At 34.9% G+C, this 25966-nt stretch overlaps 1 protein-coding gene across 13 annotated transcripts in view; it reads right to left on the reverse strand.

The window, feature by feature from the left end:
- The window catches only part of tacc2 (transforming, acidic coiled-coil containing protein 2), an 83291-nt gene that overhangs the window by 14705 nt on the left and 42620 nt on the right, over positions 1 to 25966 (reverse strand). For 6 of the 13 annotated variants that reach the window (XM_049481828.1, XM_022684725.2, XM_022684723.2 and 3 more), the window contains 9 exons: positions 13581 to 13705; positions 10940 to 12392; positions 7223 to 7283; positions 6848 to 7106; positions 5360 to 5403; positions 3691 to 3800; positions 2869 to 3019; positions 2148 to 2282; positions 180 to 272 (listed from right to left, as the gene is read on the reverse strand). In XM_049481828.1, coding sequence (XP_049337785.1) covers positions 180 to 272; positions 2148 to 2282; positions 2869 to 3019; positions 3691 to 3800; positions 5360 to 5403; positions 6848 to 7106; positions 7223 to 7283; positions 10940 to 12392; positions 13581 to 13705 — 2431 coding nt within the window. The remainder of the gene's footprint in view (positions 1 to 179; positions 273 to 2147; positions 2283 to 2868; positions 3020 to 3690; positions 3801 to 5359; positions 5404 to 6847; positions 7107 to 7222; positions 7284 to 10939; positions 12393 to 13580; positions 13706 to 25966) is intronic. The other 7 variants (XM_049481823.1, XM_049481821.1, XM_049481824.1 and 4 more) reach the window with 3 other exon arrangements.

Raw genomic sequence — 25966 nt, forward strand, 5'->3', positions numbered from 1 at the left:
CAGGGTGCAGTCAGAGGGAAATCACACATGCCTTCACCCACACACGCACACTTTTGCAGACACACACACACACACACGCACACACAACCCAACACACACGGTCTGCAGGAGAAGGCTGTAGGTGTGCAAACCCACACACCAACAAACAGGCACACACACACAGTGGCTCAGTGCAATACCTGAGGGGAAACAGTGGATAGAGAAGGGCTCTGAGAGATGTTTTTGGCTACCTGCAGAGCCTCAATCCTCAGCGCTGCGAGCACCAGCTCCTCCTGGGCCGCAGGGGGAGGAGAGGAAGGTGGTGGAGGAGGAGGAGGAGGAGGGAGAAGGAAAGGCCAGGAAGGGCCAGGGAACCAACGCAAAGGAAGGGGGGTATGGAACGAGGAGGGAGAGAGGAGTTAACTCTCACTGAGGTTGACAAAACACGTGAAAACACAAAGACATATGTATACATATAGGTAGTCTGATCACACACAACAAACCAACCAATGGTTCTTATCATAGTGAGGTTCAGGGGTGTGGTCAAATTCACTAGCAACTAAATTAATCAAGTGTTCAAATGGATTCTTCTAGCACTAAATGTTCAATTTAGCTTTGTGATTCTTACTTTGACTACAATTAACCCTTAAAAGGAAGGGATAGTTAATGCCAGTGATAATTAAAGCATGATGTAATGTAACAAGATCCTTGCGAAAAGTGAAACTAATTGGAAGGTGTAGATTTTCCACTTTTAATCAATACCGCATGGATTTTTCTCACATTAAGAAAATATATGTTATTATGATTTTGATTATGTGGATTAATAAGGTTTCCTCCTCCTTAGCAACTGAAAGATATACAATACATATACAATTAAACAAAAAATATATATTTTTCATAAAATTTGGGATTCATTTATTATATATCTAAAATCAAGACCTGATCTTCTAAATATTTAAATCTAAATTCTACCAAATGAGAATGTGCCTTACTTTAATTTGTCTTTATTTAATTCATTATATACATACCCTTCTTTTTCCAGATTACATGCAGACTTGATGTACAAAATACTTTTTATGATGATGATGATTATTATTTAATATTTTTTTCATTTTATTTAACTTTTTTCTTTTTTTGCAACTGATGCCTTGATGTTTAGGGTTGGGTGGAGGGAGGGAAGTTGATTAAAGAGTTTAATATCTTGAAAGAAACAGTGGAATGAATGTTGTACCAAGTTTAAAACGAATAAAAATATACATTTAAAAATTAAGATGGTTCTTAAATCAATAAGCAAGCGTCACATTGAGAACTTTCTGTCTCTCTATCTTAAGACTTTTTTTTTTTTTAATGCTAAGATGCTTCTGGAAAACTGAGCCCTGTTTAAAGATGTCCTAGAATGACAAACTGTATTTTCCTTGACATAGTTATCAGTCAGATTTGATGCATGTTATTTAAGATTGTGTTCATAATTGTAATCATAATGCAAAATCTATTATGAATTGAATGAGTTGAGTTTTATTGTATGCCTATGTATGCAATGTTAATTTTGAGAGTATATAGTGCAATAATGAGGGTGAAAAACTAAAGAGTGGTCAAATGTACAGTGTTTAAGAATAAAGATAATAAATAAAGAGAGTAAGGTGCAAAACTGCCATGCCATGAAAATCAAAAATACTGTTGTATTCTTCAAAAGAAAATCCAGCAAATCCAAAACACCCTCAAAACTGTTACTTATTAACAGTCTTGACTCAAAAGGTGCAAAAAACAGCCCAAATAGCATAACGTTATTTTAATACTATAGAAAAATACAAACTCTTGTTACGTTAAAGTTAAAGTTAACATATCCACACAAGCTTTAAGAGGCAGAAATTGTTGTTATTTGACAATTTTTTTCCAGCATTTTTGATGTGACTGTAAACCTGCAATAAAATACACAAAATTATGATTTAAAAAGAAATATGTTTTGAAATAAACACACAGACAGGATGAATAGAAATAAAGAAAGAGATGAATGAGTGAAAACACACTTACACAAAGACTCCACACATCCACACACACACACACACACACACACACACACACACACAAACACACACACTCTAGCAGCAGAGGAGTGGGAAAGAGGACCAGAGTAGAGGAATTTGGCAGGCAGGTCAGTTTCTACACACCTGCAGTTTTTGGGCGAAGGCTGTGGGGTTGGTCTCTGCCAGGTCAGGCTCCAGGTAGCTGAGGGGGGCGGCTGACTCACTAAGCCTGTCTAACAGGGACAGATCAGAGGGTTCCGCAGGACCCTGGGAGGGGGGCTGTGATGAAGTTCAGAGTGGGAGAGGGACAACAGGAGGAGGAGGAGGAGGAGGAGGAGGAGGAGGAGGAGGAGGAGGAGGAGGAGGAGGAGGAAGGTGTGTGGGTGTCAGTAAAGCAAAGCAAGCAGTGCCACAACCTCAGTAATGGGGATTGTTTTCTGTTTGTTCATTTGTTTGTTTTTCTTGTACTTTTGTTTCTTCATTTTGCTTATGTACTGTAGACGCTGGATTAAATGATAAGCCCTGAGTATTTTTATTGATTGCCACAGGCAGATGAACAGCCAATACTCTGTCTCCCTCTAGAGGCTGAAATTGAGGCAGTATTTAATCTGAGAGCAAATCAGAAAAGCAGTGCTGGCAACAGCAAATGAAGACATGGTGAAATGATTGACCATCAAGCAACTTTCTCAATTTTTCAGTAAGTCCAAGAACTGAACATTCTCTTAACTAAAGAAGCCAGCTTGAAAATTTCATTTACATGCAATGGTTACACTGACTTACATTCTTATAACATGATTTTGGTACTTTAATACACACATAAATCTCTGTTCGGTAGTTTTGTTTGATTTTAATCATTAATACTGACCGCTCCGTCTCGCTCGCTGCTCTGAGCTCGGCTCTGAGATTGGTTTTCCCTCTTTCGGCTTTTCTCTGTCAGGGTCTCAGGGGGTCCGCGGGCTGGCAACACAGGAGACTTCCCCTCAGCCTCCATCTGAGCCTCCATCTCCTCAAAACTCCTACAGAAAGAACATGATAACCATCATTAGTAATGTGGAAGCAGATTACTTGCATTTTCTTAACCCTTTCAGAACCTGTGTCCATTGCAATAGACATTATATGTTTTCTTCTTTCTTGTGTATTCTTGCACTTAAAGAACCACTAGACCCTAATAGATATAATAGATATAATAGACCCATTAATAGATATCAGAAGCACACTGCTGCTACAGAGCTCAGCCAATCAGCTCTCCCTCCTGCCCCGCCACTAAACCCATACATCACCCAGTGCACCTCCTAAACTACCTCTCAATTTTTTTTAGCCTTTTTCAAATTAGCTTAACTCAGGGAGTTTATTACACCTTTAACCAAGATTGAGATCTACTGTCTGTCCATCAGAATAGACATTTTTTCAGTATAGACGATCAAACAGCAGCTTAGCTTTGTGCACACTGCATTGAAAAAAGTAACAGTTAAATATAATAAAAAGAATGATTTCACTGCAGTGCACGTAAAATACGTACTTTTACTTTTTTTAATGTATTTTTGTGTATATTTATCTACTATTTTTTAATGCATCACAGACAGAAAGCAGCATTCTGATATATATATATTTTTTAATCACTGGAACATAATTCAGGTCTGAAAGGGTTGAGCAAAAAATGTGAATATATATCATATAATCATCTTACCCAGTACATGGGGAGTTGGGCCCCGAGTCGTGCATACAGGAGCTCTGTTTTGAACTGTCAGTCACTGGATCCAGATTTAAATAGAGAGAGGGCTTCTTCACTGAGAGAGGCTGGAGACAAGAGACAACAGAGTTACTCTTAACAAGTAAACCAAAGTGGATTACATCACACACATCACACACAGTGCTTGTAAAAGCTTTATTTGTATCAAAGGTGCCCTAGAATGGGAAACCATATTTTCCTTGGCATACAGTCCCAGGCAAAAGTTTGGACACACCTTCTTATTCAATGTTTTTCATTTTTAATTTACATTGTAAGTGAATACTGAAGTCATCCAGACTAAGAAGAAACACATAAGGAATCATGTAGTAAACTTATAGTAAACTCTTGTTGTTTCTAAGGCTGGTAACTCGGATTAACTTATCCTGTGCAACAGAGATAATTCTTGCTCTTCTTGCTTTCCTGGGGTGTTTCTGATTAGAGCCAGTTTCATCATAACGTTTTTTAATGTTCTTCGTTACACTTTCAAAGTTCTTGAAATTTCTTAAAGTTAAAGTTTCTTTACTTAGTTGAGTAATATGGATTAGAACATTAATCAAATAGAGCTTTACACTGTATACCAACTCTACCTCTTCACAATTTTACAGCCGATGCTTTTAAACACATTCAAGTCTTAAAATGCCAAGATGTGCAAAGATGTCTTCTAAAGCCCTATCTGGACGGAACTAGTTTCTCAGGGGGTCCTGGGGTAATTTTCTCTTTTATTGGGGGGGTCTGCTGTGATTTTATTGTACAGGTCGTCCTGTTTTTTGAATTGCAGTTCAGATGCAAAAGTTTTATCGCTGAATAGAAGTGTAAAATATTTTTCACAGACGCTGAGAAACTAATCCTGTCCGGATAGGGCTTAAGCAAGAGTTGCGTACTTTGGAATATCTTAAATATAAAACATATTCTGGTTTGCTTAAAAAAAAATTTGTATACTAAATAATTCCATATGTTTTTCGTCATTGTTTAGTAGTGTTAATCTACAATCCAGAACATTTTTGTATAATAAAAAAATAAATAAAAATAAATAAATGTGTCCAAACGTTTCACTCAACCCATCTACGCAAAGCAGGCCTTCTGATCATGGCTTTGCCTGCCTTTGAAGAAGTTTGCTAATTCTGTATCTGACTGGCTTTTACTCTCTCTCCTTTCCATGTCTGCTTGTAAAAGAGAGCAAACCTGAGGAAGCATCCAGGTTCTAGGTGGATGCTAGGCTAAAAAGTAAATTAGCCATCCAGCTAATATCTCTTCTGGAAAATAACCATAACATGTGCTGAAAGAACAGCAACACTATTTAGTAAGAATTAAAAACAAAGCTATGGTACGCCACGTGGCTGCTGTGAGCTGGTGTGATGACGTAAACCTTCCAATCAGAGCAGAGTTCTCAATAGTTTTTTTTTTTTACAGGCCCACCATTAAGGCCAATAAGCACGTATCAGTCAAAATAACAGGCATTTTAATGAGCAAAAACAGCATCTAGGTATTATTACCCCCCAAAAAAATCACATTTATATCTGTGCATCAAAGAACATACTTAAAATACTCCATAAATAGCATTTAAAAATACAATTATTTTACAGGTTCATTAGCATGCTATCAAGTTGAGTGCCATTATGATACTTACTGGTGTAGATGTGCCAATCTTCTCCATGTACTCAATTTCATAGTCTGTAAAAACATCAGGAACGATATTTTAGACAAGAAAACAAGCTGGAGTGAGTCTGAACTTCTGACTAATAATAACTGTACAAAAAGACCAACTATACTGTTCACAATCAACACCCTATTAGCAACAGGCCCACAATGACCTGACTACATAAGCAGGACAGTGTAGAGCAGCTGTGAGGCAAGCACAGGCACACAGTCTCATACACACACACAGGCACACACACACGCAGGCGCACAAATACGGACAGACATACATACAGACACTGATACTTGTGTCCCAGTTCGGGTTATACAGAGACTGCTCCCGGCTAGTGCTGCTCCTATTAGAAGCCAGTCAATGATAAAATTGGACATATCCAGAATAGTAACATTATCTTTCTATGTCTTCTTTTAATTAATATACAGAACAGCAGCACTAACACTAACCAGAAACTAAACAAAAACTGACATTTAAAGATATTTGAGGAATATTTAGAAATCAAGACAAGAGCTTAAACTCTTTTTTTGGATAAAAATGTAAAAAGTGTATTAACATATTAACTAGCATCACTTCAGATTTTGTGTCTTGTAGGAAACTATGATTTATGTATATGAGGCTCATATAGAATCACCATGAAACAGTAAAGATGAAGTTATCTAGGCTAAAAAGCAGTATTTAAATACAAGAGTATTTAGAGATATTTTCTCAGTGACAAACAATTTCTACAGCAAAATTTGTTCTTTTAAGTGAAATGTAAGTGAAATAATCTATTTTTTTTATATATATGCAACACTTATTATTTGAGATAAGTTGTTTTTTACTTGATTCTACACATTTCTTCACTTTCTTATTTAAAAGATAATCCTGTTCGATTCATCCACTATTTATCAGAATTCTTTTTAAAAATAAATGAAAATACATTGTTGAAATGCATGGTGAACATCCCTTTTAATGAATCCATCCAATGCTGAACTAATAAAAAAAAAAGAAACTAATTTTAATAAATATTTGAAGAAACAATGAATGAGCATTTTTCATGTACTTAATATTGGTGTGGTGCAGTGGATAACACCACTACCCACCAGTGAGCTACCACATCATGTAGGAGACTGGTGGTCTGGGTGACTATACTGTGCCACACCAATTAGAGTCCTTGGGCAAGACTCCTAACACTACATTGGCCCACTTTTGTATTAGAAATAACCTGGTACCTCACTCTGGATAAGGGCGTCAGGTAAATGCCATAAATGTAATGTAATGTAATGTAATATAGTTTATATAGTGCATCTCTGCACTATTTTCTGTATATCAAATGACTTAATGCAGGTACAGTACATCTATAAATTTTTTTTTTTATAGTTTTGATACAAAACATACACATTACTGGTCGATACTCAATATTAATCTGATACTAGTACATGCTTAAACACACACACGCACACACACACACACACACACACATACCATGATTCTGTGCTGGTAAGTTGCTCCCAGTGACGAAGGCTGTGAGGTCGGATGGCTGAGGGAAGTCCTGGACGTCAGACGTAAGCTCCGCCTCCACATCGTGCCGAGCTGTCCACTTCTGGTTGGTGGAAGAGGCCAGCTTCTCCTCGTCCGTGGCGTGGTCCTGCGCGTGGTCGGACAGGGTGTCTGCTGGGGGGTCCTGTAGGTGATTGTGTGTGTGTGGGATGGTGGGCGAAAGTGGAGAACACACAGGACAACACTGTCATGATATGAGGTGACGAAGGCGAAGGAAAGACACAGATGCCCTTCAGAATGACAAAAAAAACGTTGAGGAGCGTAAATGAGAAGTGTATGTGTGTGAGAAAATTTGCCCACCTGTGCAGACTGATCCGTTACTGGGGACCGTTTTGGTGACCTCTTCACTCTGAATGTGTTACTGCAAAAAATAAGAAAAATATAAAAAAAAACATACAATGAGAACCCAGATTTGAGATATTTTTCATTAATCTGCTTAAAATCTGCTCAAACTGCTCTTTCAGGATGTTTTAGGGAATGTTATAATTGCAATGTTTGTGATAAATGAAACCTCTGTTGAAAATATACCTGTTATTTTGCTTTTGCTCGTATTTTTATATTATTATATTATTATTTTATATTATTTTCGATGTTAGTATTAATATGAATAAGAGGTGTAATTGCATGTGCATTCATACCAAACCATCACAGTTTGGCAAACAAAAGCATAAAGAACACACAGTACACTGTAAGCTATTTTCTCACTGGATGGAGATTGATAGAGACTAAAAAACTTTCCCATTTCTTAAGCTGTAAGATGTTAGCAAGTATAGTTTGGAACTGCATGGTTTTGTGGGACTTTTAGTGGATTTAGTAGTACTTTGAAGGAGTATTTAGGAGTTGCGAACATTCTGTATTTATTTTATGTTTGAAAATGAAATGACATCAAACTTTTTCCATTTGATTTCAACAATTTTCTGCCTGACATTACACCACTAAATCTTGAGGATTTCTAGTCAAGCATTAAATAAAAAGCTTGGAGCAGAATTGTAATTGTAATAGAAAATATAAAAAAAATATTTAAGTAAATCTGCTAATGTCAAAATATAATGAATAAAATCATAAAATCGTCTCTTTCTTGAATTTCATTTTAACAAACCAGTAGTTTTATTATGTTTTGTCTGGTTTCACGTCTGTTTTCAAACCTGCAGAATTTTTCGTTGATTCCTGTTACTGTTTGGAAATTATTAAGTGGAGTAGAGAGTGAACAGGCACTATTCTGTTGGACAATTTAAAGCCCTCAAATATAAAAAAAAATAAGTTATTTTAGTGCAGAAAAAAAGGGTTTGTATCACTTAAACCTGTAGCCCATATATGGGACAAGGCAATTTAAGGGGTTAACTATAAAATAATGCTAGATCAGATGAGTATAGGGTGTTCTATGCATTTAATGGGTTAAGTTGCTTTTGTCATGTTTTACTTAACTCGTACTAAACCATAAGTTCCAAACTTAATCATTAACCAAACAAAAATGTTTATTTTATTTACACCCCTATTAAGAATGAGTGAGTCTATCATTAAATCAGGTTAACAACAATGGAACAATGGAATGGGATGGAAATTTAAGAAGTTCATGCATTAGTAACTGGATGGCCAGTGTTTCACACAATGGATGTCACTGTTATTGTTGTCGCATGCTTCCGTATATGCTTTAGTTTTATATATTTAAGTAACACGACACAAGAGTGCTAGAACGTGAAATACTGGGAATGGTGTACTGCAGCCAAATATCAGAACACCACTACCAATATCTACATTATAGCATGAACCTTGAGTGTATTATTGGGGTTATAACTTACCACAGTTCCATTATTGCAGTTTAATGTTAGATTATAAGATAAAGAGAACAGAAAACAATTATTTGAATTTTATCAACATTCTGCATGATAAAATAGCCTAAAATATTCCATTGGGCACTGCTAAACATCTGCCCTTCAGTTATAACAGTCAAGAGACAGTTCACAAATTCACAAACATCAGGGTAACAAGCAACGGCCAAAACATTAGGTGACGTTACAGGTTATATTAGTCCCACTGGCAATGCTATTAATTATTTTTTATAAAATTTACTTTTATTTGAAAATGAACTATATAAGTCATATATAGTTAATATAGTCAACTATATTACCTTAAATGATGCAGCACCTTATGCTCCCTCAGATTGGCTGATCTAATTATGTGTCTCAAATAGCACAATGTTACCTACTTGCATAGTAACTGACATTCCTAGCAATAGTATTGATCTGTTTTAAACCCACATTATATGTTTTAATGTGTAATTATGATGAGTTTTGTGCAAAGCATTTTGTTTTCATTTTATTTTAGTTGTCATTTATTATTACAGTAACTCAATCTGGCAGTTATATACTTGTATACTGCTGCTTTGTTACTGTTGGTGTTTTGGTCTTGTGAGCTCCGACATTGTTGCTTATATGTTGAAATAACACCTTAAAGCGTTTGTTCAGAGTGCCATTACAGTGTAATATTGGCACTTCTAGAATGTCTTTCAACCAATCACTGTGTAAAAATATTTCATATATTTATATATATATATATATATATATATATATATATATATATATATATATATATACACATACACTTGTTATATGTCAGTTGGTTATGACAGAAGAAACTGAACACAAACCACAGCTGCAAAAATATTGTTCCTGTCAAAAACTTTTTAACTTGAAAAATTAATGCAGAGAACAATAGAAATGCCACCTTAATTACTCTGAACTCTTTTTAAATTGACTTGCATTCAAAGTTAAAGCTTTTTTCCCTTCTACTGTAAAATTGCCATTATGTGTCCAAAATGCCTTTTAAATACAAAAGCCATGTTAACTAGTGGATAATTGATCCACTTAGAACACTAGTAATATGTACAAGTAAAGTGTAAAAGTAATTTATTAACTGTACCAACAGAAATACCCCCTAATTACTTGAAAAAATTGGGAAAAAAAGCTTTAAATTGACTTGCATTCATAGTTAAAGCTTTTTTCCTTCTCCTGTAAAAGTGCCAATTTTTTTGTGCCTCTCGAATACAAAAGCCGATGTAAACTGATGGATAACTGATCCATTTAGGAAACTAAAAAATGTTACAGTTAATAAAAGTCATTGGTTTATGTTTCTCAGTCCTCTCTCATGATGCTACTCATGACCACATGCTGTTTGTATTGCCCATGTCTAAGCCATGACCCAGATACTGCTACAGTTAGTCTGTGGTTTACTTCTAATTACTCACTGACCCGATCAAGTGCCAGCTGTCCAATAACGTCTACCTTTTTATTACAACATTTCAGTGGCTATTAGGTGAGAAAAATTATAAGTAAAGATAAAGAACATTAAAATGTTAGATCTTGTGTAAAATAACAGGAAATGAGCAGGTAAACTGAAAATAATGCAAATGAGATTTTATACTTAGGGAGATCAATAATGTTCAGGAAACAAATAGTGATGTGTGTTATTATTACTGATGCTGATTTTTACTAGGGATGCCCCGAATATTTGGCAACCGAAATATATTACTCTATTTGTGCAAAAGCCAAGTGACACTTGGTCCTTTGTATACATGCACAACGTTTTAAGCAAGACACAATTATGTTTAGGCTATAAAATTATTTAAAATTTAAAGATGTTCCACCAAATGTTTTATTTTTTTTGGTTCCAGTTTAAAATTTTCATTTCGGTGCATCCCTTTGATTTAGTCTGCCATCTCTCTACTTACGACAGACAACAGAGAGAAGAGAAACCAGAGGACTTCCTGCGACACGAGAGCAACATTGAGACAAGTGACAGAGAGGTCGACACAGGACAAGTAGTAATGCATGCACACACACACACACACACTTACTCTCATACAAAAACTCTAATGGTGGTTTGGAGGCATGCAAACAAAAAAGAAGAAAAAAAAATCTCCAAGTTGTGCACTAGAGGGCACAATAACACTAAAAGAGATGAGCACGCTATTTGCTTACATTTGACAAAACATCAACCCCACACTGAGTTTGGACTTACGATTTTAGTGGCTTTTTCTTGTTCTTTGCTGGTTTATTCTGGTTGTGATCCTCCAGCTCACTAATGTTGTCATTGTCATTGTCATTGCTGGAGACCTCAAAAGAGGCTGCCTTAGGAGGCGAATTCCCCATCTTATTGGAGTCATTGAAGGAGTCTGCATCAAAGCTGTAGCTCGCCCTGGACTGGCCTGGAGAGTTAGGGATGCCTTGGTTGGATGAGAAAGGATTAAAGTTAGGGTCTTCCCATTTGTTGGGGTCAAAGTTGTAGGACCCTTTGCTGATGGGGATGTCGTCATTGTCGTTGGAGTTGACTCTGATGGGCGCGTTGTCTAGCTGCTCGGTTTTAGTTGGGGGGGCCTTCTTAATCCCCAGCTTTGGCTTTCTGAGGGGCATCTTGGCCCCTGGCTTTTTGCCAAGCTTTTTCGGAGGGAGAGGGGCGTCCTGTGACGTCTCTCCGCTCTCCTCAGAGTAATCGAACTCCAGCCTGATTGGCTGCCGCTTGGGGATTGGCTGCTCTTCGATGTTGACCGGTTGCTCTGTTCGAGGGGCAGCAAGAGTGGGCAGGGGTTCCTCTGTGGGGACAGGGGGGCTTCTGGGAGGCTCTGGGACAGGGGCAAAGTCAGCTTTGGCAAAGTCAGTTTTCCTTCCAAAGACAGGAGAATTGGCGATTTTACTGCCGCCTGTGCAGAAAGGGTCGATGTTCTCAAAGTTGTCTGGGTCCCATTTGTAGCTGGCACTGGGGGGGATGGGGGAATCCTTATCAGGGACGGGTGAAGACTTGTCCTGTTGCTCTGCGGGCTCTGCAGTATCTGGCGCCGGAGCGAAGATGCTCTCCTCAGCTACAGGTGGTGGACTTTCAACTCTCGGTTTGATCTTGCTCCTCCTGAGGGTGCCTGCAGGGCTGGGGCTGGGGCTAGGTGACGCTGTGGGACGCTCCTGCTCGTCTTGTACCTGAGGAGGGGTCTCTGCACGGGGCTTACCCCTCTTCTTGACTTCCGGAGTGCTGCTGGAGGAGCCGGCTCTGGAAGTGGCGCTCTCAGGGTTGGAGTTTTGCCTGGATAAAGGCTTCTTCTTTAGGGAACCGGGCCGAGGCTTTTTGACCCTGCGGAGGGTCCCTGGGGCACTCTCTGTGCCCACACTGAAGGACTCTGCCCGGGGATGAATATACTTTTCTGTGGCACCGCCTGCTGGCCTGTCTCCAGGGCTATAGCTGTCTAACTCTCCAGACTGGAGGCTGAGTGAGCGAGTTAAAGGTGTACGACCCTGTGGGCCCGACGATTCTGGAAAAGGATCAGCAGCGAGTAAGTGGTCAAGGTTATAGGCGCCACTGCTGGCTATGGGCTTGTCCTCATCAAAGACAATGGACAGAGAGCGACTGGGAGGTTGGAAAGAAGGAGAACTGGACTCATCACCAGCAGAGGCATCTACTGTAGAGACTGGGCCAAGACAGGGATCTAAACAGCAGAATAAAAATTAGTTATTGTAAAGAATGAGTGGTTACACTAAGGGTTTAAAGTAGTATATAGACGTGTTGTTCTGAGTAACATAAAATTCCTTAGATTTTAACAGTATTAGGTTTGTTGCACTCATTGCTTCTTTGTACTGTAGATATATTCTAAGATTACATTTTGAAACAAATATCTTGATTTATGTATTTGTATTTCTCTTTTGCTATCCGAAAAGTGTGCTTTAGACAGAAAGATAAATATTATACACTGACATATAAAAAATCATGGAATGTAATTTGATCAGTGATGAAAGTGGCTTGACAATGTCTACACCTGTATAGGTTGTGAGATTTGATCTTGTGAGAGATTAAACACTGTCCAGCTTGTTAATAACAAGGCCATGTGCAGCATTTTTAGCTTTCATTAGACATGGCAAAAGCTCCTGTCCCATGAAATGTGGCAGTGCACTCGTCTCAACAAATGCGTTTTTCAACCTTCAACCTTCACAATCAGATCCTGAAATATAAAGATTTTATTTAAACAAATGTGGTGTTTTTACAGGTGAAGCTGATATTCATTGTATTCCATTTAAAATTGATAAATAATACACTTTTCTATTTAGGCATCAGGAATAAAAGCCAAAAGTTTATAGTCATTTTTATGCAGTTACTTTCCTGCTCTCTAAATAAAAGCTGTTAATAGCCTTTCTTTAATAATGTGGCTTCTCTCTTAATTTACAATGTGTGTATTATTCTTATTCTACACTAGAGGGCACCAGTCAATAATCTAACTGTCTACTAAACACACACTTGTTAAAACCTATTTAAAAATGAATTAATTTATATACATATAAAGAAAATGAAAACCATTGTTCCTGGAACCATCCAATCATTTTACCACTGTTTCTTCTATAGTAAGCTGTAAAAAAGTCTCTGATTGCCACAGAAAAGTCATAAAGGTCCTTGCTTAATAGTAATTATGTTGTATTACATTATTGTTTAATACAATTGTGTTAAATTGAATAGAATGATGTTTCTTTGCAACATTCTCTTCTCATTACCAGAGTTGTGACTGTCATTTCTATAACCTTTTGCCAATTTATACTGTTAATGGATTTGCTATACATTTTTAGTTTAAAGTCCATCTGTAATTTTGTGCCATCTGTAATTTGTGTCCATTTTGACCAGTGCTGACCTGTGTCTGTGGGGGGCAGAGGCTGTGTAGGTTCTGTCTGCTCAACTGCTGGCAGTGGAGGGGCTGCTGTCTTTACAGGGGTTGTGGATTCAGGGGTCTCAAATGCACCGTCAGAGTCTGAGCTCCTAAAAGACAGGGGAAAAAAACAAGAAACAGTTATTTTTTGTGTATATTTAGATTTTATGCTAACAATATATTACACTCACCACCAAAAAATAAAAACACCCAATAGTCGAAGTGTCGAATTGCAATGCTGTTTTGAAGAATAAGTGATGTGGCAGGAATATGTATTCAGTTGCACATACAGAAGTAGTTTAAATATGAGTGCTAAAAGCACAGCAAAGCAACTGGCCATATCACATCATATCATCTGTGCCCATAAGGATAACTCTTAAGATGACAGCAGCATGTGGATGAATTTTGTCTTGTTGGAAATAGTGCACCAGTGTTTGTGTGCAGAAAAGATAGGGTCACTGGTTGCAGAAACTTTTAAATGTAACTTTCATTTACTTTCAGTCAAATCCCTGTAATAAAGACCATTGGTGATCCAGCACATCTAGCACAAATTGCACCCCACACCATGACACCAGGCGTTCTTGACATGTGACATATGACAACAACCATATATCCTAGTGCTGACTACAGTGCCTCCATACACAGACTCATTCGTTGTCTCCACACAGAGACAAAAGCAAAATGTCAGGTCATCTTCAGTGTGTGAGGTATATATTGTATTTGATTTTATCAACATTCCACCCATACACTCAAAATACCTTGTGGTAGATAAAATACACCATTAAGCCAGTACTACACCTTCATTTTTATTGAAAACAGAAGGCGGTACATCTTTAAAATCAAACCTAGCCCTTCAAACAATGAAAATAAATGTACCAGCTTGTCCAGGAAACCACGTGTTCAGTATTTGACAATCGTGGAGCTGTATTTATTTATATGCCTTAATATAAAGTCCATCACACTATGAAAATGCATGTAGAGACATTACACTACAATCAATGCACTGATCAATTCACTCATGATGCACATGTCTCAGCATGTTTTATGCATCCGTCTCTGGGGAATTATGAGGCTAAAGCTGGAAAAGAAAGCGCTGAAACTGCAGCAAGGGGACGAGCAGTGGTGCTGCAGCCTCTGCCTCCCCTTTTTCTCCCTTTTTTTCTCATCATTTTCTCTCCATCCTTAATCACAATCATGCAAAAATAAAACAAAATGAGCATCGACGATGTAGAATAGTTGCTGGATTTAATATATAGCGTGAACATAAGCAAAGACACATGAAATTATATATAGCTACTGCATTTTACACCACTATAAAGCATACAAAGCATACACAGCGTGACTGGCATGTAGTCAGACATGCACAGACATACATACAGGGTCACTACGTCCGAAACACAATCAGATTAAACCACAGAACGCTCAAGCATAGCCTTCAGTGCTCCACCCTTGCATCACTGCCCACCCTGCACCCTGTGCAGATGCTTCTCACCTCTGTCTAGCCTGGATCATGTAGCCATGTCTGGAGCTCCACGTCAGGCGCTGGAGGAGCCCGATAGCAGGGTCCCCACCATCCTCAGTCCCTGAGCCCCCCAGCAGCGTGTCCCAGCCCCATCGAGCCCACTGGAGTGGAGACAGAGCCTGCCACGTACTTACCGCCATCATTGCCATATACACACACCCACACACTCCCACACACACACTCTCTATCCCTCCTCTCCTCCTCGCCCTCCTCAATTCTATTCTATATTGCCCCCCCTCAACTGGTCTCACACCACCTTTGTCTTTACATATATCCTCTTATATCTCTCCTTCCTCTTTCTTGCCTTTCTTCCTCCCTGGCTGATGGTGGGCTTTTCTCACTCGTTGCAGAATAATTACTACCTGCAAACTGTCTGCATCCTTCCCTCCCTCTGCCTCTCTCTCTCTCTCTCTTCCTCTGTCTGACATCCTCCCAGCCTCCCCTCTCTCACTCCGTCTCTCTCTCTCTCTCTCTCTCTCTACCATGCTGAGCAGTAAGGCAGATTTACTCTACAGTACTGTACAGTACATCTGCTGTAGTCTTATATACACATGAGACCCACACTGAATCACACTGACTGACACTATTTTCTTTCTTTATTTTAGTCTAGTAGCAGTATATCTTGCATCATCATAACCTTACCTCAACCTCAGCTCATGCACTGAATTTTAATAAACTTATTGACTATTGACTTTTTCAGCCAGAGCGCTATAGGAACACACCCAAAGATTCGGCTGAAAAAATCTAATATCCAATAGACACACACACACAGAAGCACACATGTCCCCTGATTCTAATGTATTGGCCATTACCACCGATATCTCAGTTATGTGCTGTAAACATTAAGAATATATGCGCTCCACCTTTTATCTAAACAGACCAGTAAAAATGGCACACAGTTCCCTTAAAAATACTTCAGCACCTGCAACATGTAGCAGTTTCAACACATTTTCCTGTACTTATTTATTTATGTATTTATTTAATTTATTTTAAATAAAATTTTTCAAGGCCAATTACGCAACCCACTCATTAAGACGTCCCCTATCATTAAAGATTCCCCAATGCCAGGAGGCTGAAGACTAACACACGCCTGCTCCAACACATGTGAAGTCAGCCACCGCCTCTTTTTGAGCTGCTGCTGATGCAGCACTGCCAAGTAAGCATCACAACACACTCGGAGGAAGGCGCAGCGACTCGGTTCCGAACCATCAGCTCACATACCTCTTAAGCTGACTGACATCACCCTAGGAGTGATGTGGTGAGAGAGCGCCATCTACCCACCCAGAAAGAGCAAGGCCAATCGTGCTCTTTCAGGGCTCCGGTAGCTGATGGTAAGCTATATGAACAGGATTCGAACAGAATGTGTCTGTATTTAAAAAAAACACCAGAAATGCAACCTATTAACCTATAGGTTAAAATCCTACACTCTATTCCAAAAGTCATAGGATTGCAATATGGAAACTGATCATCTGATCATGAAGTGTTACTTCAGGAAGTGGCTTGGAAACATCCACACCTGTATAAATTGTGAGGTGTTATCGGCAAGGTGATGTGAATTATCCGAGTTCAAGCGAGACATGGTGGTGGGTGCTAGGTGGATGGGACATTTAATATTACTTGATCCACAGTGTCATGTGTGTACAGAGAATACATAATTGAAGGCATTATCAACCACATTGGACAGTGCTTTAAGTGGTAAACGGTGGCATCTGTCCAGTACTATCCATGCGAACAGACGAGAAACTCACATCAAAACAAGAAAACCATATGCATCCTTATCCCCACACACATATTTCACAGGTCAGAGCAGCATTCTTTAGCCTACATGGGACACAGTAAAATTCATGGGACATGATATTAGTTAAGGGTCCAAAGACATTCTAGGGTATAGCAGGCGCTCTTGGTCAGTTGCTGATTTTTTTTTTTTTTTTGTGTTGTGCACTAAAGGGGGCGCCAAATGAAAGCCCCAAATAAATTTTCTCTCAGGAGAAACAGCCAATCAGCTTGCTGGTTTTGCGCAGCGCGGTGGGCTAGTAATGACAGAACGTATCTCCTTCACCCCCTGGGGGGGGGGCGCTGATACTACGGTGCATACACCACAAACAGTACGTAGTTGCACTGCTGTATACTCTTATTGGGTTTTATATAGTGTATATACTGAAATGTGTCCAATTTTAAAATCTAGAATCTTTTTTCAAAACAGTATTCAAAAGTTTTTTTAGATATATAATCCTTAAAATAAAAGTGCATGGCTCCAAAACTGGTTCTTCTATAACATCACTCATAAAACTATTAGAAGCACATATGTTTTTTAAAGAGTTCAATTTGAAACCGTTTAAGTATTATTAATTTCAAATCTGCATTGTATAATATTATTTATAATGCATTTCAAAATTCAACTTCTATTCTAAGTGATATTCTAAGTCAAAATAGCAGGTTTTCTATCTTTTTCAAGTACAGGAAAACATGTCCAGATCGTCTGTGTATTCTGTTGACCACATACACAGAGATAATAATTCCCAGCAACAGTGAGTGTTTAATCCACACAAAACATTGAAAAATGTGTTGGTTAATATATTCAATTTATCATAAAAAAAAAACAAGCTCATATTGATCGTATACAATATTACTAAAACAGAGCACAGAACTGTTAAACTGGTTGACCGCACTCTTCCTACTGCATGCACTCACCAGAAAACACTGCGGTCAAGCCAGCCCCCACTTCAAAACGCTTGGTCAAACTAGCCCCCACGCTGTTTCTTAGAGCGCGCATACACTGAACATTGCGGCAAGCGTGAGAAGGAACACATTTCAAAATAAAAGTCCCCCCCTTAATATCACGACATTATGCTGTGGAGTGGTATTAAAAGGAATCCACATAATATCACATGTTATGTCTGATATCACATGTCAATTTCAGGTAGTCCTGGTAGTACACAAAATAAAAGCCCTGTAAATTATAACAATTATGTTAATTAAATAATAATAATAATAATAATAATAATAATAATAATAATAATAATAATAATACTAACAATACTACTACTAATAATAATAATACTTGTATGTGTCACTCACTTAATAGCAGGGCATTATAATGTGTCATTTCAAAATAAAGGCCCTTTAAATTGTAACATTTATGTAATTTGTTTAGACTGTTATTAAAAGAAATCTGTCTGATATCACAGTTCAATTTCAGATAGTCCTGATAGTACACTACTTGTATGTGTCACTCACTTAAAATCAGAACATTTTGATGCGTCATTTCAAAATAAAGGCCCTTTAAATTATAACAATATTTTATTTCAACAATGTTTAGACTGTTATTAAAAGGAATCTGTCTGGTATCACAGCTCAATTTTATATAGCCCTGATAGTACACCACTTGTATGTTTCACTCACTTAAAATCAGAACATTTTGATGTGTCATTTCAAAATAAGGGCCATTTAAATTGTAACATTTATGTAATTTTACACAATGTTTAGACTGTTATTAAAAGAAATCTGTCTGATATCACAGTTCAATTTCATATAGTCCTGATAGTACACTACTTGTATGTGTCACTCAATTACTATCAGAACATTTTGATGTGTCATTTTAAAATAAAAGCCCTTTAAATTGTAACATTTATGTAATTTTACACAATGTTTAGACTGTTATTAAAAGAAATCTGTCTGATATCACAGTTCAATTTCAGATAGTCCTGATAGTACACTACTTGTATGTTTCACTCACTTAAAATCGGAACATTTTGATGTGTCATTTCAAAATAAGGGCCATTTAAATTGTAACATTTATGTAATTTTACACAATGTTTAGACTGTTATTAAAAGAAATCTGTCTGATATCACAGGTCAATTTCAGATAGTCCTGATAGTACACTACTTGTATGTTTCACTCAATTACTATCAGAACATTTTGATGTGTCATTTTAAAATAAAGGCCCTTTAAATTATAACATTTATGTAATTTTACACAATATTTAGACTGTTCTTAAAATAAATCTGTCTGATATCACAGTTCAATTTCATATAGTCCTGATAGTACACTACTTGTATGTGTCACTCACTTAATAACAGAACATTTTGATGTGTCATTTCAAAATAAAGGCCCTTTAAATTGTAACATTTATGTAATTTTACACAATGTTTAGACTGTTATTAAAAGAAATCTGTCTGATAACACAGTTCAATTTCATATAGTCCTGATAGTACACTACTTGTATGTTTCACTCAATTACTATCAGAACATTTTGATGTGTCATTTTAAAATAAAAGCCCTTTAAATTGTAACATTTATGTAATTTTACACAATGTTTAGACTGTTATTAAAAGAAATCTGTCTGATATCACAGTTCAATTTCATATAGTCCTGATAGTACACTACTTGTATGTTTCACTCAATTACTATCAGAACATTTTGATGTGTCATTTTAAAATAAAAGCCCTTTAAATTGTAACATTTATGTAATTTTACACAATGTTTAGACTGTTATTAAAAGGAATCTGTCTGATATCACAGGTCAAACTCATATAGTCCTGATAGTACACTACTTGTATATTTCACTCACTTAAAATCAGAACATTTTGATGTGTCATTTCAAAATAAAGGCCCTTTAAATTATAACATTTATGTAATTTTACACAATGTTTAGACTGTTATTAAAAGAAATCTGTCTGATATCACAGTTCAATTTCAGATAGTCCTGATAGTACACTACTTGTATGTGTCACTCACTTAATATCAGAACATTTTGATGTGTCATTTCAAAATAAAGGCCCTTTAAATTATAAAAATATTTTATTTCGACACAATGTTTAGACTGTTATTAAAAAAAATCTGTCTGATATCACAGGTCAATTTCATATAGCCCTGATAGTACACCACTTGTATGTTTCACTCACTTAAAATCAGAACATTTTGATGTGTCATTTCAAAATAAGGGCCATTTAAATTGTAACATTTATGTAATTTTACACAATGTTTAGACTGTTATTAAAAGAAATCTGTCTGATATCACAGCTCAATTTTATATAGCCCTGATAGTACACCACTTGTATGTTTCACTCACTTAAAATCAGAACATTTTGATGTGTCATTTCAAAATAAGGGCCATTTAAATTGTAACATTTATGTAATTTTACACAATGTTTAGACTGTTATTAAAAGAAATCTGTCTGATATCACAGTTCAATTTCATATAGTCCTGATAGTACACTACTTGCATGTTTCACTCACTTAAAATCAGAACATTTTGATGTGTCATTTCAAAATAAAGGCCCTTTAAATTGTAACATTTATGTAATTTTACACAATGTTTAGACTGTTATTAAAAGAAATCTGTCTGATAACACAGTTCAATTTCATATAGTCCTGATAGTACACTACTTGTATGTTTCACTCAATTACTATCAGAACATTTTGATGTGTCATTTTAAAATAAAAGCCCTTTAAATTGTAACATTTATGTAATTTTACACAATGTTTAGACTGTTATTAAAAGAAATCTGTCTGATATCACAGTTCAATTTCATATAGCCCTGATAGTACACTACTTGTATGTTTCACTCACTTAAAATCAGAACATTTTGATGTGTCATTTCAAAATAAGGGCCATTTAAATTGTAACATTTATGTAATTTTACACAATGTTTAGACTGTTATTAAAAGAAATTTGTCTGATATCACAGTTCAATTTCAGATAGTCCTGATAGTACACTACTTGTATGTGTCACTCACTTAAAATCAGAACATTTTGATGTGTCATTTCAAAATAAAGGCCCTTTAAATTATAACAATATTTTATTTCAACACAATGTTTAGACTGTTATTAAAAGGAATCTGTCTGATATCACAGGTCAATTTCATATAGCCCTGATAGTACACCACTTGTATGTTTCACTCACTTAAAATCAGAACATTTTGATGTGTCATTTCAAAATAAAGGCCCTTTAAATTATAAAAATATTTTATTTCAACACAATGTTTAGACTGTTATTAAAAAAATCTGTCTGATATCACAGCTCAATTTTATATAGCCCTGATAGTACACCACTTGTATGTTTCACTCACTTAAAATCAGAACATTTTGATGTGTCATTTCAAAATAAAGGCCCTTTAAATTATAACATTTATGTAATTTTACACAATGTTTAGACTGTTATTAAAAGAAATCTGTCTGATATCACAGTTCAATTTCAGATAGTGCTGATAGTACACTACTTGTATGTTTCACTCAATTACTATCAGAACATTTTGATGTGTCATTTCAAAATAAATGCCCTTTAAATTGTAACATTTATGTAATTTTACACAATGTTTAGACTGTTCTTAAAATAAATCTGTCTAATATCACAGTTGAATTTCATATAGTCCTGATAGTACACTACTTGTATGTTTCACTCACTTAATATCAAAAAATTTTATGTGTTATTTCAAAATAAGGGCCATTTAAATTATAACAATATTTTATTTCAACACAATGTTTAGACTGTTATTAAAAGAAATCTGTCTGATATCACAGGTCAATTTCATATAGTCCTGATAGTACACTACTTGTATGTTTCACTCACTTAATATCAGAACATTTTGATGTGTCATTTCAAAATAAAGGCCCTTTAAATTATGAAATGAAATATGAAATTGACCTGTGATATCACACAGATTCATTTTAATAACAGTCAAAACTTGTGTTAAAATAAAAATATTGTTATAATTTAAAAGGCCTTTATTTTGAAATGACACATCAAAATGTTCTGTTATTAAGTTAGTGACACATACAAGTAGTGTACTATCAGGACTATATGATACTGACCTGTGATATCAGACAGATTCCTTTTAATAACAGTCTAAACATTGTGTAAAATTACATAAACGTTACAATTTAAAGAGCCTTTATTTTGAAATGACACATCAAAATGTTCTGATTTTAAGTGAGTGACACATACAAGTAGTGTACTATCAGGACTATATGAAATTGAACTGTGATATCAGACAGATTTTTTTTAATAACAGTCTAAACATTGTGTAAAATTACATAAATGTTACAATTTAAAGGGCCTTTATTTTGAAATGACACATCAAAATGTTCTGATTTTAAGTGAGTGACACATACAAGTAGTGTACTATCAGGACTATCTGAAATTGAACTGTGATATCAGACAGATTTTTTTTAATAACAGTCTAAACATTGTGTTGAAATAAAATATTTTTGAAATTTAAAGGGTCTTTATTTTGAAATGACACATCAAAATGTTCTGATATTAAGTGAGTGACACATACAAGTAGTGTACTATCAGGACTATCTGAAATTGAACTGTGATATCAGACAGATTTTTTTTAATAACAGTCTAAACATTGTGTAAAATTACATAAATGTTACAATTTAAAGGGCTTTTATTTTAAAATGACACATCAAAATGTTCTGATTTTAAGTGAGTGACACATACAAGTAGTGTACTATCAGTACTATCTGAAATTGAACTGTGATATCAGACAGATTTTTTTTAATAACAGTCTAAACATTGTGTAAAATTACATAAATGTTACAATTTAAAGGGCTTTTATTTTAAAATGACACATCAAAATGTTCTGATATTAAGTGAGTGAAACATACAAGTAGTGTACTATCAGGACTATATGAAATTGACCTGTGATATCAGACAGATTTTTTTTAATAACAGTCTAAACATTGTGTAAAATTACATAAATGTTATAATTTAAAGGGCCTTTATTTTGAAATGACACATCAAAATGTTCTGATTTTAAGTGAGTGACACATACAAGTAGTGTACTATCAGGACTATATGAAATTGAACTGTGATATCAGACAGATTTTTTTTAATAACAGTCTAAACATTGTGTAAAATTACATAAATGTTACAATTTAAAGGGCCTTTATTTTGAAATGACACATCAAAATGTTCTGATTTTAAGTGAGTGACACATACAAGTAGTGTACTATCAGGACTATCTGAAATTGAACTGTGATATCAGACAGATTTTTTTTAATAACAGTCTAAACATTGTGTATAATTACATAAATGTTACAATTTAAAGGGCTTTTATTTTAAAATGACACATCAAAATGTTCTGATATTAAGTGAGTGAAACATACAAGTAGTGTACTATCAGGAATATATGAAATTGAACTGTGATATCAGACAGATTTTTTTTAATAACAGTCTAAACATTGTGTTGAAATAAAATATTTTTGAAATTTAAAGGGTCTTTATTTTGAAATGACACATCAAAATGTTCTGATATTAAGTGAGTGACACATACAAGTAGTGTACTATCAGGACTATCTGAAATTGAACTGTGATATCAGACAGATTTTTTTTAATAACAGTCTAAACATTGTGTAAAATTACATAAATGTTACAATTTAAAGGGCTTTTATTTTAAAATGACACATCAAAATGTTCTGATTTTAAGTGAGTGACACATACAAGTAGTGTACTATCAGTACTATCTGAAATTGAACTGTGATATCAGACAGATTTTTTTTAATAACAGTCTAAACATTGTGTAAAATTACATAAATGTTACAATTTAAAGGGCTTTTATTTTAAAATGACACATCAAAATGTTCTGATATTAAGTGAGTGACACATACAAGTAGTGTACTATCAGGGCTATATAAAATTGAGCTGTGATATCAGACAGATTTCTTTTAATAACAGTCTAAACATTGTGTATAATTACATAAATGTTACAATTTAAAGGGCTTTTATTTTAAAATGACACATCAAAATGTTCTGATATTAATTGAGTGAAACATACAAGTAGTGTACTATCAGGGCTATATAAAATTGAGCTGTGATATCAGACAGATTTCTTTTAATAACAGTCTAAACATTGTGTATAATTACATAAATGTTACAATTTAAAGGGCTTTTATTTTAAAATGACACATCAAAATGTTCTGATATTAAGTGAGTGAAACATACAAGTAGTGTACTATCAGGAATATATGAAATTGAACTGTGATATCAGACAGATTTTTTTTAATAACAGTCTAAACATTGTGTAAAATTACATAAATGTTATAATTTAAAGGGCCTTTATTTTGAAATGACACATCAAAATGTTCTGATTTTAAGTGAGTGACACATACAAGTAGTGTACTATCAGGACTATATGAAATTGAACTGTGATATCAGATTTTTTTTAATAACAGTCTAAACATTGTGTTGAAATAAAATATTTTTGAAATTTAAAGGGTCTTTATTTTGAAATGACACATCAAAATGTTCTGATATTAAGTGAGTGACACATACAAGTAGTGTACTATCAGGACTATCTGAAATTGAACTGTGATATCAGACAGATTTTTTTTAATAACAGTCTAAACATTGTGTAAAATTACATAAATGTTACAATTTAAAGGGCTTTTATTTTAAAATGACACATCAAAATGTTCTGATTTTAAGTGAGTGACACATACAAGTAGTGTACTATCAGTACTATCTGAAATTGAACTGTGATATCAGACAGATTTTTTTTAATAACAGTCTAAACATTGTGTAAAATTACATAAATGTTACAATTTAAAGGGCTTTTATTTTAAAATGACACATCAAAATGTTCTGATATTAAGTGAGTGACACATACAAGTAGTGTACTATCAGGGCTATATAAAATTGAGCTGTGATATCAGACAGATTTCTTTTAATAACAGTCTAAACATTGTGTATAATTACATAAATGTTACAATTTAAAGGGCTTTTATTTTAAAATGACACATCAAAATGTTCTGATATTAATTGAGTGAAACATACAAGTAGTGTACTATCAGGGCTATATAAAATTGAGCTGTGATATCAGACAGATTTCTTTTAATAACAGTCTAAACATTGTGTATAATTACATAAATGTTACAATTTAAAGGGCTTTTATTTTAAAATGACACATCAAAATGTTCTGATATTAAGTGAGTGAAACATACAAGTAGTGTACTATCAGGAATATATGAAATTGAACTGTGATATCAGACAGATTTATTTTAATAACAGTCTAAACATTGTGTAAAATTACATAAATGTTATAATTTAAAGGGCCTTTATTTTGAAATGACACATCAAAATGTTCTGATTTTAAGTGAGTGACACATACAAGTAGTGTACTATCAGGACTATATGAAATTGAACTGTGATATCAGACAGATTTTTTTTAATAACAGTCTAAACATTGTGTTGAAATAAAATATTTTTGAAATTTAAAGGGTCTTTATTTTGAAATGACACATCAAAATGTTCTGATATTAAGTGAGTGACACATACAAGTAGTGTACTATCAGGACTATCTGAAATTGAACTGTGATATCAGACAGATTTTTTTTAATAACAGTCTAAACATTGTGTAAAATTACATAAATGTTACAATTTAAAGGGCTTTTATTTTAAAATGACACATCAAAATGTTCTGATTTTAAGTGAGTGACACATACAAGTAGTGTACTATCAGTACTATCTGAAATTGAACTGTGATATCAGACAGATTTTTTTTAATAACAGTCTAAACATTGTGTAAAATTACATAAATGTTACAATTTAAAGGGCTTTTATTTTAAAATGACACATCAAAATGTTCTGATATTAAGTGAGTGACACATACAAGTAGTGTACTATCAGGACTATCTGAAATTGAACTGTGATATCAGACAGATTTTTTTTAATAACAGTCTAAACATTGTGTAAAATTACATAAATGTTACAATTTAAAGGGCTTTTATTTTAAAATGACACATCAAAATGTTCTGATATTAAGTGAGTGAAACATACAAGTAGTGTACTATCAGGACTATATGAAATTGACCTGTGATATCAGACAGATTTTTTTTAATAA

Source organism: Astyanax mexicanus, chromosome 7 (genome assembly GCF_023375975.1).
Source record: "Astyanax mexicanus isolate ESR-SI-001 chromosome 7, AstMex3_surface, whole genome shotgun sequence".
Classification (NCBI taxonomy): Eukaryota; Metazoa; Chordata; class Actinopteri; order Characiformes; family Acestrorhamphidae; genus Astyanax; species Astyanax mexicanus.